Here is a 19,085-nt window from a genome sequence, read left to right as displayed (position 1 = left end):
CTGGAAATCCTTCTACTGGCCACCCTGGCTGCCCTTGTACCTCTCTGATTTCCATTTGTTGCTTCAGTTACAGATCTCGGCAATACTTCTGCCTACTGATTGGGACTACAACAGATCAGAGGTGCCCATAAATGGCCAGCAGCAGATGAGAGGTACCCATCTTTTTTGAGACAATTATTGGCTTATTATTGTCCTGAGATGGATACTGAGAGCATAAATTAAGTTGTGTAATAATATTACAACAAGAAATTCTAACCAAAACATATCATTATCTTTGTTTTCTTTCTTGAGTTATGTTAGAGTATTTACAGAGTATAAATTATCAATAAAATATATGTTCTCAAATACATAAGTATGAACCAAAGAAAAAAGTTCTTTTGAGATTTATTTAAAATAATATAAATAGCTATCATCATTATACTTACTGCTACGTCCTTCTCCTTCAGAAGTTTCTTGAATCTCTAATTGCACTTGGATTTTTGACACTGAATCTTGATGTTTAAGCATAGGATTTTCACCTGATTCTTCATCATGAGCTATGTTAAGAGAGAAATTTAGTCCCTTACTAGAAAAACAAATCTACTATGAAATCCTAGAGTTCAAATTTATAACAAGTGGAAGCAACATTTTCTTTCATCTTATAAAGTTATAAGTAAACTACCTTAATGCTAGCTCTGACATGAAAATGGTGAGAAAAGTTTCAATGTATGTTGAAGATGTATTATTATTTCATAAATATTCCTAGATATTAAATGTGTTTTATATTAGTCTCTACTTTCCTTAAGTTATTTATACTTTAGGTTAATACATAATCATAGACCAAACAATGAAAATGCATATGCTCAAGGTCATTCATTACAGCATTATTTGTAATTGCAAAGTATTCAAAACCATTGAGATTTTTAAGCACAGGAGACTGGTTGAATGAACAAATATATATACACACACACACAGTTATATGTATATATACACACACATGCATATATACATGTATATGTATGTATATATATATATTTATATATATATACACACACACCAGAAACAATGGTATAATATCAATTATGGTATATAATTATGTGTATCTATGTGTGGATGAATATATATGGTTTATGATATGGTACACATCGCTGTACATACAGTGAGAAGTTACCCTCCCATCTATGCTGATACATCCTACCTTAGCCCAATGTCTTTTTGTGGGAAAATGTAACATTAATGGAGTCAGTGACCTTCCATGTTTACACTCTTGCTTATGTTGTTGCAGTAAGTGAATAAAGGCTTAATTGTTACCTTCAATCTCGCTTGCTATCTTAATTGACCACCTTCACACTTGGCAGCTCCCCTGGTAACAAATGGCTGTGAGCAGGGTGGTCAATTAAGCACCCTGCTTAATTGGAAAAGCAAAAAACATGCAGATCCCCAGGGCATTTGTGGGAGATGCTAGAGTTGAGACCTCTTGGGGGATACTAGTGGATCATTTGCAAGAGTCTGACTGTCCCATGGTGCACTCTGCCAGCCCTATCAGTGGGTCTTAGAAAGTGCTGTCCAACACCATGGGGCACTCTCAGAGAGTGCTAGCAGATTGTTTACATAAGCTTTTTGGTTCCGAGGGACACCAGTGGTCCTCCTCTTTAGGCCTAGACTCTCAGGCAAAGATGCCTGGTGGGGCAAATTAGAGATCCAACAGACGGCCTCTGAGAAAGCTAGAGAAGCAATTCCTTGGCCACTGCTATTGTCCACTGCAGATGAGACTGAAAGTTTTCAGAGAACCTGCGAGCTGATTTGCATCAATAACAGCTCTTAGTTCTAAAGAGGTACCAGGCAATGACAGACAGCTTATGACCCAGCAAGGGACTGAGACTCATGGTTTAAATAAAACGAATGGAGAGCCCTTTGGGATTGCTTTCCTGTGTGATCTAGGAGAATTTAGAGGCACGGATTATTTGCCTGCATGATGAAAGAGGTAATCTTGGTAAACTAACTTAGGGGTACCTTGTGGGCTGTGTCACTATAAAACCCCTCCTTTAGAGTGTCATGACAGGTTTTGCTCAAGGAGGATAAGCAAAGTCAGAGAATGAGAAGGGAACACCCAAGCCCTTCTTTTTCAACTGGGTTCTATTTGGGTTCTGACAACTTTGGCAAACCCATGCTCTCTTCCCTATGACTAAAATACATTTTCAGATTTATCTGGCTATACAGACCCGCAAACCATACTGGTGATCTCTTGGTCTCTTGCTTGAGAGTGAGAGCAGTCAATGACGAGAGTGAGAGCAGTCAATGATAAGATTTTTAACAAGTCTCAGATTTCTAGGGTTATAAGTGTCACTCCTACTGGTTATGGAGCCAAATTAAAATTAATCCTCCTCTAAGGTCAGGCAAATTGGTCAGTGAAATAATCTAGATTGGGGTCCCCAGCACCGAGGCCATGACCAGTACTGGTCTCTGGCCTGTTAGAAACTGGGTCACACAGCAGTAGGTGAGCAGTGGGTGAGTGAGCGAAGATTCATCTGTATTTTCAACTGCTCCCCATCATTCACATTACTGCCTGAGCTCTGCCTCCTGTCAGATCACCAGTGGCATTAGATTTTCATAGGAACACAAACCCTATGGTAAACTGCACATCTGAAGGATCTAGGTTTTATTTTTATGGTTTTCTTATTTATTTATTTTATTATACTTTAAGTTCTAGGGTACATGTGCATAATGTGCAGGATTATTACATATGTATACATGTGCCATGTTGATGTGCTGCACCAATTGACTTGTCATTTACATTAGGTATATCTCTTAAGGCTATCCCTCCCCCCTCCCCTCACCCATGAAAGGCCTCGGTGTGTGATGTTCCCCTTCCTGTGTCCAAGTGTTCTCATTGTTCAATTCCCACCTATGAGTGAGAACATGTGGTGTTTGGTTTTTTATCCTTGCGATAGTTTGCTGAGAATGATGGTTTCCAGCTTCATCCATGTCCCTACAAAGGACATGAACTCATCCTTTTTTATGGCTGCATAGTATTCCATGGTATATATGTACCACATTTTCTTAATCCAGTCTATCACTGATGGACATTTGGGTTGGTTCCAAGTCTTTGCTACTGTGAATAATGCTGCAATAAACATACGTGTGCATGTTGTCTTTATAGTAGCATGATTTATAATCCTTTGGGTATATACCCAGTAATGGGAGTGCTGCGTCAAATGGTATTTCTAGTTCTAGATGCTTGAGGAATTGGCACACTGTCTTCCACAATGGTTGAACTAGTTTACAGTCCCATCAGCAGTGTAAAAGTGTTCCTATTTCTCCACATCCTCTCCAGCACCTGTTGTTTTCTGACTTTTTAATGATCAACATTCTAAGTGGTGTGAGATGGTATCTCATTGTGGTTTTGATTTGCATTTCTCTGATGGCCAGTGATGATGAGCATTTTTTCATGTGTCTGTTGGCTGCATAAATGTCTTCTTTTGAGAAGTGTCTGTTCATATGCTTTGCCCACTTTTTGATGGGGTTGTTTGATTTTTTCTTGTAAATTTTTTAAGTTCTTGTAGATTCTGGATATTAGCCCTTTGTCACATGGGTAGATTGCAAAAATTTTCTCCCATTCTGTAGGTTGCCTGTTCACTCTGATGGTAGTTTATTTTGCTGTGCAGAAGCTCTTCAGTTTAATTAGATCCCATTTGTCTATTTTGGCTTTCATTGCCATTGCTTTTGGTGTTCTAGTCATGAAGTTTTTGCCCATGCCTATGATCTGAAAGGTATTGCCTAGGTTTTCTTCTAGGGTTTTTATGGTTTTAGGTCTAACATTTAAGTCTTTAATCCATCGTGAATTAATTTTTGTATAAGGTGTAAGGAAGGGATCCAGATTCAGCTTTCTACATATGGCTAGCCAGTTTTCCCAGCACCATTTATTAAATAGGGAATCCTTTCCCCATTGCTTGTTTTCATCAGGTTTGTCAAAGATCAGATGGGTGTAGATGTGTGGTATTATTTCTGAGGGCTCTATTCTTTTCCATTGGTCTATATCTCTGTTTTGGTACCAGTACTATGCTCTTTTGGTTACTGTAGCCTTGTAGCATAGTTTGAAGTCAGGTAGCGTGATGCCTCCAGCTTTGTTCTTTTGGCTTAGGATTGTCTTGGCAATGCGGGCTCTTTTTTGGTTCCACATGGACTTTAAAGTAGTTTTTTCCAATTCTATGAAGAAAGTCATTGGTAGCTTGATGGGAATGGCATTGAATCTATAAATTACCTTGGACAGCATGGCCATTTTCACGATATTGATTCTTCCTATCCATGAGCATGGAATGGTCTTCCATTTGTTTGTGTCCTCTTTTATTTCATTGAGCAGTGCTTTGTACTTCTCCTTGAAGAGGTCCTTTACATCCCTTGTAAGTTAAATTCTTAGGTATTTTATTCTCTTTGAAGCAATTGTGAATGGGAGTTCATTCATGATTTGGCTCCCTGTTTGTCTGTTATTGGTGTGTAGGAATGTTTGTGATTTTTGCACATTGATTTTGTATCCTGAGACTTTGCTGAAGTTGCTTATTAGCTTAAGGAGATTTTGGGCTGAGACGATGGGGTTTTCTAAATATACAATCATGTCATCTGCAAACAGGGATAATTTGTCTTCCTCTTTTCCTAATTGAATACCTTTTATTTCCTTCTCCTGCCTGATTGCCCAGGCCAGAACTTCCAATACTATGTTGAATAGGAGTGGTGAGAGAGGGCATCCCTGTCTTGTGCCAGTTTTCAAAGGGAATGCTTCCAGTTTTTGCCCATTCAGTATGATATTGGCTGTGGGTTTGTCATAGAGAGCTCTTACTATTTTGAGATACGTCCCATCAGTACCTAATTTATTGAGAGTCTTTAGCATGAACAACTGTTGAATTTTCTCAAAGACCTTTTCTGCATCTATTGACACAATCATGTGGTTCTTGACTTTGGTTCTGTTTATATGATGGATTACATTTATTGATTTGTGTATGTTGAACCAGCCTTGCATTCCAGGGATGAAGCCGGCTTAGCAATGGTGGATAAGCTTTATGATACCCTGCTGGATTCTGTTTGCCAGTATTTTATTGAGGATTTTCCAATCGATGTTCATCAGGGATATTGGTCTAAAATTCTCTTCTTTTGTTGTGTCTCTGCCAGGCTTTGGTATCAGGATGATGCTGGCCTCATAAAATGAGTTGGGGAGGATTCCCTCTTTTTCTACTGATTGGAATAATTTCACAAGGAATGGTATCAGCTCCTCTTTGTACCTCTGGTAGAATTCGGCTGTGAATCCATCAGGTCCTGGACCTTTTTTGGTTGGTAAGCTATTAATTATTGCCTCTATTTCAGAGCCTGTTATTGGTCTATTCAGGGATTCAACTTCTTCCTGGTTTAGTCTTTGGAGGGCATATGTGTCCAGGAATTTATCCATTTCTTCTAGATTTTCTAGTTTAGTTGTGTAGAGGTGTTTACAGTATTCTCTGATGGTAGTTTGTATTTCTGTGGGATAATGGGTGGTATCCCCTTTATCATTTTTTATTGCATCTATTTGATTCTTCCCTCTTTTCTTCTTTATTAGTCTTGCTAGCCATCTATCCTGTTGACTTTTTCAAAAAACTAGTTCGTGGATTAATTGATTTTTTGAAGGGTTTTTTGTGTCTCTATCTCCTTCAGTTCTGCTCTGATCTTAGTTATTTCCTGCTTTTTGCTAGCTTTTGAATGTGTTTGCTCTCGCTTTTCTAGTTCTTTTAATTGTGATGTTAGGGTATCGATTTTAGATCTTTCCTGCTTTCTCTTGTGGGCATTTAGTGCTATAAATTTCCCTCTACATACTGCTTTAAATGTGTCCCAGAGATTCCAGTATGTTGTGTCTTTGTTCTCATTGGTTTCAAAGAACATATTTATTTCTGCCTTCATTTCATTATTTACCCAGTAGTCATTCAGGAGCAGGTTGTTCAGTTTCCCTATAGTTGAGCAGTTTTGAATGAGTTTCTCAATCCCGAGTTCTAATTTGATTGCACTGTGGTCTGAGAGACAGTTTGTTATAATTTCTTTGCTTTTACATTTGCTGAGGAGTGCTTTACTTCCAACTATGTAGTCAATTTTGGAATAAGTGTGATGTGGTGCTGAGAGGAATACATATTCTGTTGATTTGTGGTGGAAAGTTCTGTAGATGTCCAGCAGGTCCGCTTGGGGCAGAGCTGAGTTCAAGACCTGGATATCCTTGTTAACTTTCTGTCTCGTTGATCTGTCTAATGTTGATCTGTCTAATGGGTGTTAAAGTCTCCCATTATTATTGTGTGGGAGTCAAAGTCTCTTTGTAGGTCTCTAAGGGCTTTCTTTATGAATCTGGGTGCTCCTGTATTGGGTGCATACATATTTAGAATAGTTAGCTCTTCTTGTTGAATTGATCCCTTTACCATTATGTAATGCCCTTCTTTGTCTCTTTCGATCTTTGTTGGTTTAAAGTCTGTTTTAACAGACTAGGATGGCAACCTCTGCCTTTTTTTGTTTTCCATTTTCTTGGTAGATCTTCCTCCATCCCTTTATTTTGAGCCTATGTGTGCCTCTGCACATGAGATGGGTCTCCTGAATATAGCACACAGATGGGTCTTGACTCTTTATCCAACTTGTCAGTCTGTGTCTTTTAATTGGGGCATTTAGCCCATTTACATTTAAGTTTAATATTGTTATGTGTGAATTTGATCCTGTCATTTTGATGTTAGCTGGTTCTTTCGCTCGTTAGTTGATGCAGTTTCTTCCTAGCATCGATGGTCTTTACAATTTGGCATGTTTTTGCAGTGGATGGTACCAGTTGTTCCTTTCCATGTTTAGTGCTTCCTTCAGGAGCTTTTGTAAGGCAGGCCTGGTGGCGACAAAATCTCTCAGCACTTGCTTGTCTGTAAAGGATTTTATTTCTCCTTCACTTATGAAGCTTAGTTTGGATGGATATGTAATTGTGGGTTGAAAATTCTTTTCTATAAGAATGTTTAGTATTGGGGAGCCAAGATGGCCGAATAGGAACACCTCCAGTCTACAGCTCCCAGCATGAGCAACGCAGAACACGAATGATTTCTGCATTTCCAACTGAGGTGCCGGGTTCATCTCACTGGGCATTGTCGGACAGTGGGTGCAGGACAGCGGGTGCAGCACACTGAGCGGGACCCGAAGCAGGGTGAGGCATCGCCTCACCAAGGAACTGCAAGGGGTCAGGGAATTCCCTTTCCTACCCAAGGAAAGGTGTGACAGATGGCACCTGGAAAATCGAGTCACTCCCAACCTAATACTGCGCTTTTCCAACAGTCTTAGCAAACGGCACACCAGGAGAATATATCCCGCGCCTGGCTCGGAGAGTGCTACACTGACTGACGGAGCGTCACTCATTGCTAGCACAGCAGTCTGAGATCAAACTGCAAGGCAGCAGCGAGGCTGGGGGAAGGGCGCCTGCCATTGCTGAGGCTTGAGTAGCTAAACAAAGCGGCTGGGAAGTTTGAACTGGGTGGAGCCCACCACAGCTCAAGGAGGCCTGCCTGCCTCAGTAGAATCCACCTCTGGGGGCAGGGCATACCCAAACAAAAGGCAGTAGAAACCTCTGCAGACTTAAATGTCCCTGTCTGACAACTGTGAAGAGAGTAGTGGTTCTCCCAGCATGGAGTTTCAGATCTGAGAATGGACAGACTGCCTCCTCAAGTGGGTCCCTGACCCCTGGGTAGCCTAAATGGGAGGCACCCCCCAGTAGGGAAAAACTGACACCTCACACAGCTGGGTACTCCTCTAAGACAAAACTTCCAGAGGAACGATCAGGCAGCAACATTTGCTGATCACCAATATCCACTGTTCTGCAGCTTCCGCTGCTGACACCCAGGCAAACAGGGCCTGGAGTGGACCTCCGGCAAACTCCAACAGACCTGCAGCTGAGGGTCCTGGCTGTTGGAAGGAAAACTAACAAACAGAAAGGACATCCACACCAAAACCCCATCTGTACGTCGCCATCCTCAAAGACCAAAGGTAGATAACAAAGATGGGGAAAAAACAGAGCAGAAAAACAGAAAATTCTAAAAATCAGAGCACCTCTCCTCCTCCAAAGGAACGCAGCTGCTCGCCAGCAATGGAACAAAGCTGGGTGGAGAATGACTTTGACGAGTTGAGAGAAGAAGGCTTCAGATGATCAAACTACTCAGAGCTAAAGAAGGAAGTTCGAACCCATGGCAAAGAAGTTAAAAACCTTGAAAAAAAATTAGACGAATGGCTAACTAGAATAACCAATGCAGAGAGGTCCTTAAAGGACCTGATGGAGCTGAAAACCAAGGCACGAGAACTACGTGACGAATGCACAAGCCTCAGTAGCTGATTCGATCAACTGGAAGAAAGGGTATCAGTGATGGAAGATCAAATGAATGAAATGAAGTGAGAAGAGAAGTTTAGAGAAAAAAGAATAAAAAGAAATGAACAAAGACTCCAAGAAATATGGGTCTATGTAAAAAGACCAAATCTACGTCTGATTGGTGTACCTTAAAGTGACGGGGTGAATGGAACCAAGTTGGAAAACAGTCTGCAGGATATTATGCAAGAGAACTTCCCCAATCTAGCAAGGCAGGCCAACATTCAAATTCAGGAAATACAGAGAAGGCCACAAAGATACTCCTCGAGAACAGCAACTCCAAGACTCATAATTGTCAGATTCACCAATGTTGAAATGAAGGAAAAAATGTTAAGGGCAGCCAGAAAGAAAGGTCGCGTTACCCACAAAGGGAAGCCCATCAGACTAACAGCTGATCTCTCGGCAGAAACTCTACAAGCCAGAAGAGAGTGGGGGCCAATATTCGGCATTCTTAAAGAAAAGAATTTTCAACCCAGAATTTCATATCCAGCCAAACTAAGCTTCATAAGTGAAGGAGAAATAAAATCCTTTACAAACAAGCAAGTGCTGAGAGATTTTGTCACCACCAGGCCTGCCCTAAAAGAGCTCCTGAAGGAAGCACTAAACATGGAAAGAAACAACTGGTACCAGACACTGCGAAAACATGCCAAATTGTAAAGACCATCAATGCTAGGAAGAAACGGCATCAACTAATGAGCAAAATAACCAGCTAACATCATAATGACAGGATCAAATTCACACATGACAATATTAAACTTAAATGTAAATAGGCTAAAAGCTCCAATTAAAAGACACGGACTGGCAAATTGGATAAAGAGTCAAGACCCATCAGTGTGCTGTATTCAGGAAACCCATCTCACATGCAGAGACATACATAGGCTCAAAGTAAAGGGATGGAGGAAGATCTACCAAGAACATGGAAAACAAAAAAAGGCAGGGGTTGCAATCCTAGTCTTGGATAAAACAGATTTAAAACCAATGAAGATCAAAAGAGACAAAGAAGGCCATTACATAATGGTAAAGGGATCAATTCAACAAGAAGAGCTAACTATCCTAAATATGTATGCACCCAATACAGGAGCACCCAGATTCATAAAGAAAGCCCTTAGAGACCTACAAAGAGACTTTGACTCCCACACAATAATAATGGGAGACTTTAACACCCCACTGTCAACATTAGACAGATCAACGAGACAGAGAGGCAACAAGGATATCCAGGAATTGAACTCAGCTCTGCACCAAGTGGACCTAATAGACATCTACGGAACTCTCCACCCCAAATCAACAGAATATACATTCTTCTCAGCATCACACCACACCTATTCGAAAACTGACCACATAGTTGGAAGTAAAGCACTCCTCGGGAAATGTAAAAGAACAGAAATTATAACAAACTGTCTCTCAGACCACAGTGCAATCAAACTAGAACTCAGGATTAAGAAACTCACTCAAAACCGCTCAAATACATGGAAACTGAACAACCCACTCCTGAATGACTACTAGGTACACAACGAAATGAAGGCAGAAATAAAGATGTTCTTTGAAACCAACAAGAACAAAGACACAACATACCAGAATCTCTGGGACACATTCAAAGCAGTGTGTAGAGGGAAATTTATAGCACTAAATGCCCACAAGAGAAAGCAGGAAAAATCTAAAATTGACACCCTAACATCACAATTAAAAGAACTAGAAAAGCAAGAGCAAACACATTCAAAAGCTTGCAGAAGGCAAGAAATAACTAAGATCACAGCAAAACTGAAGGAAATAGAGACACAAAAAACCCTCAAAAAAATCAATGAAGCCAGGAGCTGGTTTTTTGAAAAGATCAACAAAATTGACAGACCGCTAGAGCAAGACTAATAAAGAAGAGAGAAGAATCAAACAGATGCAATAAAAAATGATAAAGGGGATATCACCACCGATCCCGCAGAAATACAAACTACCATCAGAGAATACTATAAACACCTCTATGCAAATAAACTAGAAAATCTAGAAGAAATGGATAAATTCCTCAACACATACACCCTCCCAAGACTAAACCAGGAAGAAGTTGAATCTCTGAATAGACCAATAACAGGCTCTGAAATTGAGGCAATAATTAGTAGCCTACCAACCTAAAAAAGTCCAGGACCAGACGGATTCACAGCCGAATTCTACCAGAGGTACAAAGAGGAGCTGATACCATTCCTTGTGAAATTATTCCAATCAGTAGAAAAAGAGGGAATCCTCCCCAACTCATTTTATGAGGCCAGCATCATCCTGATACCAAAGCCTGGCAGACACACAACCAAAAAAGAGAATTTTAGACCAATATCCCTGATGAACATGGATGTAAAAATCCTCAATAAAATACTGGCAAACTGAATCCAGCAGCACATCAGAAAGCTTATCCACCATGATCAAGTGGGCTTCATCCCTGGGATGCAAGGCTGGTTCAACATACGCAAATCAAACCACATGATTATCTCAATAGATGAAGAAAAGGCCTTTGACAAAATTCAACAACCTTTCATGCTAAAAACTCTCAATAAATTAGGTATTGACGGGACATATCTCAAAATAATAAGAGCTATCTAGGACAAATCCACAGCCAATATCATACTGAATGGACAAAAACGGGAAGCATTCCCTTTGAAAACTGGCACAAGACAGGGATGCCCTCTCTCACCACTCCTATCCAACATAGTGTTGGATGTTCTGACCAGGGCAATCAGGCAAGAGAAGGAAATAAAGGATATTCAATTAGGAAAAGAGGAAGTCATACTGTCCCTGTTTGCAGATGACATCCTTGTATGTCTAGAAAACCCCATCGTCTCAGCCCAAAATCTCCTTAAGCTGATAAGCAACTTCAGCAAAGTCTCAGGACACAAAATCAATGTGCAAAACTCACAAGCATTCTTATACACCAATAACAGACAAACAGAGAGCCAAATCATGAGTGAATTCCCATTCCCATTTGCTTCAAAGAAAATAAAATACCTAGGAATCCAACTTACAAGGGATGTGAAGGACCTCTTCAAGGAGAACTACAAACCACTGCTCAATGAAATAAAAGAGGACATAAACAAATGGAAGACCATTCCATGCTCATGGATAGGAAGAATCAATATTGTGAAAATGGCCATATTCCCCAAGGTAACTTATAGATTCAATGCCATCCCCATCAAGCTACCGACGACTTTCTTCACAGAATTGGAGAAAACTACTTTAAAGTCCATATGAAACCAAAAAAGAGCCCGCATCGCCAAGTCTATCCTAAGCCAAAAGAACAAAGCTGGAGGCATCACGCTACCTGACTTCAAACTATACTACAAGGCTACAGTAACCAAAAGAGCATAGTACTGGTACCAAAACAGAGATATAGACCAATGGAACAGAACAGAGCCCTCAGAAATAATGCCACATATCCACAACTATCTGATCTTTGACAAACCTGACAAAAACAAGCAATGGGGAAAGGATTCCCTATTTAATAAATGGTGCTGGGAAAACTGGCTAGCCATATGTAGAAAGCTGAATCTGGATCCCTTCCTTACACCTTATACAAAAATTAATTCAAGATCGATTAAAGACTTAAATCTTAGACCTAAAACCATAAAAACCCTAGAAGAAAACCTAGGCGATACCATTCAGGACATAGGCATGGGCAAGGACTTCATGTCTAAAACACCAAAAGCAATGGCAACAAAACCAAAATTGACAAATGGGATCTAATTAAATTAAAGAGCTTCTGCACAGCAAAAGAAACTACCATCAGAGTGAACAGGCAACCTACAGAATGGGAGATAATCTTTGCAATCTACTCATCTGACAAAGGGCTAATATCCAGAATCTACAATGAACTCAAACAAATTTACAAGAAAAAAACAAACAACCCTATCAACAAGTGGGCATAGGATATGAACAGATACTTCTCAAAAGAAGACATTTACGCAGTCAACAGACAAATTAAAAAATGCTCATCATCACTGGCCATCAGAGAAATGCAAATCAAAACCACAATGAGATACCATCTCACACCAGTTAGAATGACGATCATTAAAAAGTCAGGAGACAACACGTGCTGGAGAGGATGTATAGAAATAGGAACACTTTTACACTGCTGGTGGGACTGTAAACTAGTTCAACCATTGTGGATGTCAGTGTGGTGATTCCTCAGGGATCTAGAACTAGAAATACCATTTGACCCAGCACTCCCATTACTGGGTATATACCCAAAGGATTATAAATCATGCTGCTATAAAGACACATGCACACGTATGTTTATTGCGGCACTATTCACAATAGCAAAGACTTGGAACCAACCCAAATGTCCAACAATGATAGACTGGATGAAGAAAATGTGGCACATATACACTATGGAATACTATGCAGCCATAAAAAAGGATGAGTTCATGTCCTTTGTAGGGACATAGATGAAGCTGGAAACCATCATTCTCAGCAAACTATGGCAAGGACAAAAAACCAAACACCACATGTTCTCACTCATAGGTGGGAATTGAACAATGAGAACACATGGACACAGGAAGGGGAACATCACACACCAGGCCTGTCATGGGGTGGGGGGAGGGGGGAGGGATAGCATTAGGAGATATACCTAATGTTAAATGATGAGTTAATGGGTGCAGAACACATACATGGTACACGTATAAATATGTAACAAACCTGCACGTTGTACACATGTACCCTAAAACTTAAAGTATAATAATAAAAAAAGAATGTTTAATACTGGCCCCCACTCTCTTCTGGCTTGTACAGTTTCTGCTGAGAGATCAGCTGTTAGTCTGATGGGCTTCCCTTTGTGGTTAACCCGAACTTTCTCTCCGGCTGCCCTTAACATTTTTCCCTTCATTTCAACCTTGGTGAATCTGACAATTATGTGTCTTGGAGATGCTCTTCTCGAGGAGTAACTTTGTGGCGTTCTCTGTGTTTCCTGAATTTGAATGTTGGCCTGCCTTGCTAGGTTGGGGAAGTTCTCCTGCATAATATCCTGAATAGTGTTTTCCAACTTGGTTCCATTCTCCCTGCCACTTTCAGGTACACCAATCAAACGCAGATTTGGTCTTTTCACATAGTCCCATATTTCTTCGAGGATTTGTTCATTTCTTTTTACTCTTTTTTTCTCTAAACTTCTCTTCTCACTTCATTTCATTCATTTGATCTTCAATCACTGATACCCTTTCTTCCACTTGATTGAATTGGCTACTGAAGCTTGTGCATGCATCACATAGTTCTCGTGCCATGGTTTTCAGCTCCATCAGGTCATTTAAGGTCTTCTCTATGCTGTTTATTCTAGTTAGCCAGTCTTCTAATCTTTTTTTCAAGGTTTTTAGCTTCCTTGCAATGGGTTTGAGCATCCTCCTTTAGCTCAGAGAAGTTTATTATTACCGATCTTCTGAAGTCTACTTCTCTCAACTCATCAAAGTCATTCTCCGTCCAGCTTTCTTCTGATGCTGGCAAGGACCTGCAATCCTTTGGAGGAGAAGAGGCACTCTGGTGTTTAGAATTTTCAACTTTTCTGCTCTGGTTTCTCCCCATCTTTGTGGTTTTATCTACCTTTAGTCTTTGATGATGGTGACCTACAAATGGGTTTTGGTGTGGATGTTGTTTTTGTTGATATTGATGCCATTCCTTTCTGTCTGTTAGTTTTTCTTCTAACAGTCAGGACCCTTAGCTGTAGGTCTGCTAGAGCTTGCTGGAGGTCCACTCCAGACCCTGTTTGCCTGGGTATCACCAGTGGAGGCTGCAGAACAGCAAATATTGCAGAAGAGCAAAGGTTGCTGCCTGATCCTTCCTCTGGAAGCTTTGTCTCAGAGGGGCTGCCAGCTGTTTGAGGTGTCAGTCAGCCCCTACTGGGAGATGTCTCCCAGTTAGGCTACTGGGGGGTCAGGGACCCACTTTAGGAAGCAGTCTGTCCATTCTCAGATCTCAAACTCCATGCAGGGAGAACCACTGCTGTCTTCAAAGCTGTCAGACAGGGACGTTTAAGTCTGCAGAAGTTTCCGCTGCCTTTTGTTCAGCTATGCCCTGTCCCCAGAGGTGGAGTCTACACAGGCAGGCAGGCCTTGTTGAGTTGCGGTGGGCTCCACCTAGTTCGAGCTTCCTAGTTGCTTTGTTTACCTAGTCAAGCCTCAGCAATGGCAGATGCCCCTCCCCCATCCTCGCTGCCACCTCTCAGTTTGATCTCGGATTGCTGTGCTAGCAGTGAGCAAGGCTCCATGGGTGTGGGACCCGCCAAGCGAGGCGCAGGATATAATCTCCTGGTGTGCCTTTTGCTAAGACCATTGGAAAAGCACTGTATTAAGGCGGGAGTGTCCTGATTTTCCAGGTACCATCTGTCATGGCTTCCCTTAACTAAGAAAGGGATTCCCTGACCCCTAGTGCTTCCTGGGTGAGGCGATGTCCTGCCATTTTGGCTCACACTCCGTGGGCTGCACCCACTGTCCAACCAGTCCCAGTGAGATGAACTCGGTACCTCAGTTGGAAATGCAGAAATCACCCATCTTCTGGGTCGCTCATGCTAGGAGCTGTAGCCTGGAGCTGTTCCTATTCGGCCATCTTGGGTGGTTCCAGGTTGTGTGTTCTTTATGAGAATCTAATGCCTGATGATCTGTCACTGTCTTCATGCCTCACATGGGACCATCTAATTGCAGGAAAACAAGCTCAGGGCTCCCGCTCATTCTACATTATGGTGTATAATTATTTCATTACATATTTACAATGTAATAATAATATAAATAAAGTGCATAATAAATGTAATGCACTTGAATCATCCCAAAACCACCCCCCACCTCAGCCCTGGTCCATGCAAAAAATGTTAATTTTGTTCACTTTCTCTGGTGTGAAAAAGGTTGAGGACCACTGATCTAGATCATAATTTTTTTCATTTATTGTGATACTGTAAGCAATGGCCTATACATGTCAAATTCCTCAGCATGGAAGAAGCAACTGCTACAAAAAAGCAAAAAGAGATCATCACAGACAGCAACATAAAAATAGTCATTGGGCACACACTTCTCAATGATCTAGGTAAGGGCCTCACCAAAGAGATCTCTAGGTTTGGTTACCCAACAATAAGGACTCACAAAAGGAGATTAATGGGCTCTTCACCAGGGAACTCATGGTTTGGTGGTAGTGTGCCATTTTGGGCTCAATGGCGGCCTCCTAGGTTCTGCCCAGTGCTGGCCCCTATAACTAATACAAATGCTGCTCTCCTCTTCTACCATTGAATTTTGAAATGAATTAGAGAGCCCTGCCAATTTTTATGCAAATCTTTTGGCTTAAAAAAAAAAAACAGAAAACAAGACTATGACATGGCCAATGTCCCTATGTCCCCAGTGAGGAATGGAGGCCCTATATCAAAGTTAAAGTTCAAAGTGGACATGGAGAATTTCATTTCTTGGGCCTTTTGCATAATAGTGCACAGGCGACTGTGATCCCCAAAATCCCTGGCATGAGAATGAGGAGGAAACAGATAAGGTTCTCTGGTTTTCAGTTGGAGGCCACCACCACCAACATCCTGATCTGACTACAGGTAGGTCTCTTCAAGCCACTACATACTTCCATCATTATGGAACCCATTACTGAATGGGTTATTGTTATGACATATTGTCTATGTCTACCCCTGACTGTATTCACCCCCAGTCCCTGAGGCGAATTGTTGCAATTAGGACCATTTTAGTGGGGTATATGGAAGACTAAACCCGCCAGACTACCAGCAGCTAGTGTCTTTGTCTCTTAAAAACACTATCAACTGTCTTGGGGATTAAAAAAAAAAGTCTTCATTGCTGTGCTTAAGGAAGCCAAAGTTCACCATCTGGCCTTTTGCTTAAGGCATTGTGTGCCTGGAAAATAATTGACTATTGGTGGCTCATGCCATAGTTCTGTCTTTGGCACTGCTGTTACCTGATACTATGACTATCACAGAGGCTACTACCCAAGATGAGGGAAATAGCTTTAAAGCAACTGACATTGTAAATGCCCTTTTCGGCATCCTTGTCCACAAAGATGATCAAGATCAGTCCGCCTTACATTAAATGGGCTGCATTACACCTTTAATGTCCTCCTCAAGGCTGTGACGTGAAAACAGCAACACTCCCAGATGAAGCACTGGCCTTCCACTATATTCATTTTGTCTGGGCCCAGACAAAAACACTACCCGGCAAGGGCTAGGTCACTCTCAGCTTTAGTCACTCTTAGCCCCAACAAGTAAAAGGAAAGCCCAGACTAGAGCTCTCACATTCCCTTAACGGGCATCTTCATGACACCATCTATCAGGTTACCAATAAGACCTTTACCCTTAGGTGAAGCCTAAAGACAGGATGTTCTGGAGACCTTCCAGTGACCACATAGGCCGTTTTTCCCCTTGGCCTTCTCTGATACATTTTGTCATTTGAGTTACACATCTCACCAATCTCTCTGTTTGCCAATTAGAGTCTATGACAGAAGGATACTGCCACATGTCCCAAGGTTCCTGTTGAACACTTGGACTCATAATCTCCTACAGTTGGCTGAAAGCAAACACCCTTTGATAGACTAATGATTTTTATTGGATTTGGTGGACACCGAGCACATCAGCATGCCATAAAATAATCTTAAGACCAGAAATTCCAACCAAATATTATATGGCTTTTGTTCCCTAGTTATTTTAAGGTATTCACACTGTAAAGTATAAAATTTCCATAAACTATATGCTCAACTACATAGTCATGAACCAAAGAAAAATGATCTAATGAGATTAACTTAAAAATTTTTAAGTTATCTGTAATTATTATACTTACTACTATGTCTTTTCTCTCTAGGAAGTTTTTTGGTTTTTTCAATTTGCATTTCCAGTTTTGACACTGAATCTTGATGTTCAAGCACAAGATTTTTGCCTGGTTCTTCATCATGAGCTACATAAGGAGATGCATTTAGTCTCTTAATGGAAAAACAGACCTACTGTGAAATCTCTAGATTTCAAACTTGTAATTGTGTAGAAAAATTTTCTCATTTTGATAAATTTGTAAGTAAATTATCATAAATCCAGATGTGACATGACTACTATAAGAACATTTTTAATGGGTGTGTGGTGAAGCTCATTATTTCATAACATTTCTAGGCATCTGATATATATTAGTCACTAGTTTCCTTATGTTATTTATACTTTAGGTTAATACATATTCACAGAAATAGGTACAATGTTATTTATTATAGCATATATGTAATTGCAAAATAGTCAAAACTACATAAACTTTCAAGCAGAGGAGACTGGTTGAATAAACTGAGACATGTATATCCAGTAAGTCCTCACGTAATGTCATTGATAGAATCTTGGAAACTGTGACCTTAAGCAAAATGACACATAATGAAACCCATTTTACCATAGGCAAATTGACATAAACAAGAGTTAAGTTTTTACAGTATTTTTTTTGTAACAAAAACATCACAAACTTCTAAATAAAGACCCAAAACACTTCTAATAGTAAACACTAAAATAAATGTGAGCTATACATAGATTTAAGAAAAAATAATAAAAACAAGTGACAATTATTTACCCAATTTGTGGTTAATCAGTGAATGATGGTTGTCATACTGGTGGTGAGTTAAGTCGAGGAATAAACTTCTTGATTTATTCAAAGGAATAAATCAAAAGCAAAGCAAAATTGTAAGGAGCATCTCCCCCATCATAAAATTTAAAAGCAATCACAAATATGGTGGCTTACAGAGTGCTTTTGTACTGCATTGTTTATTGTCTGTATTTGTATAATTATTGTATATGAATTTTTATTTTATAATAATTTGTATTCATTCATTCATTCACATGTTTTGCAGCCTACTTATTCCAGTTAAGGGTTGCAGGTGGTTGGAACATATCCTAGCAGCTCAGAGCACAAGGGGGGAACCAGCCCTCGACAGAATGCCATGCCATATCAGGGCGCACTCAGACACATACCCACACTCACTCAGACAGGGACCATTTAGACACATTAATTTACCTAACATACATATCTTTGGAATGTGGGAGGAAATTGGAGCACCTGGAGAAAATTCATGCAGACACAGGGAGAATGTGCTAACTCCAGACCACGTGCCTGGCTAGGAATCAATTTTTTTTTCTTATTAACATTATAATCAAACAATGTTGAACAAAATGATGTTATTCAAGGACGTGCTGTACCACACACTATGGTATAGTACTTATGGTAAATAATGTGGTACAAACAACTGTAAGTGTAACTGTAAAACAAATTAAACATGTCTATAAATTGACCTGAAGGGATTTCAAAGAATAATGTGAAGGAAAAAAATACCTACAAAGGGGAAAACTTGAATGCCATCTTTGGGGAAGGAAGATGAAGAAATGAGAAAAAAAAATAGAGAAGGAAATAGAGAGATAGTTATCTTTACAAAAAGAAGCAGAGGAAAGATATAAGAAACAATGTTATTGGTTACCTACAAAATGAGGGAGAGGACTGGGGAAGAAAATATACTCCTCTAAGTATAACTTTTTGCATATATATTGTTTTACTTTCAAAAGTAGTTTCATGTCCTACAAATTTCAAAAACAAAATTAAATCAACAAGGAAAAGAAGGTGGGGTGAAAATTAAAAGGAAATAATGAAATGAAATCATTGAAGAAAAAATAAAAGCAATAACTCATCAATATAGTATTTGACATAAACCCTCACTATTGGACATGAGAGGTGGAGGTGGAGTGTAAACAAATCATGAAATC

At 40.1% G+C, this 19,085-nt stretch overlaps 1 protein-coding gene across 1 annotated transcript in view; it reads right to left on the bottom strand.

The window, feature by feature from the left end:
* CCDC7 (coiled-coil domain containing 7) overlaps positions 1-19,085 on the bottom strand; it is a 424,140-nt gene that overhangs the window by 164,859 nt on the left and 240,196 nt on the right. The window contains exons 26-27 of the mRNA XM_055092614.2: positions 17,149-17,262; positions 426-536 (exon numbers count right to left, since the gene is read on the bottom strand). Coding sequence (XP_054948589.1) covers positions 426-536; positions 17,149-17,262 — 225 coding nt within the window. The remainder of the gene's footprint in view (positions 1-425; positions 537-17,148; positions 17,263-19,085) is intronic.

The sequence above is a fragment of the Pan paniscus genome, chromosome 8, assembly GCF_029289425.2.
Source record: "Pan paniscus chromosome 8, NHGRI_mPanPan1-v2.0_pri, whole genome shotgun sequence".
Classification (NCBI taxonomy): domain Eukaryota; kingdom Metazoa; phylum Chordata; class Mammalia; order Primates; family Hominidae; genus Pan; species Pan paniscus.
Note: the sequence above shows the minus strand (reverse complement) of the source record. Positions and strands in the feature narration are given on the sequence as shown.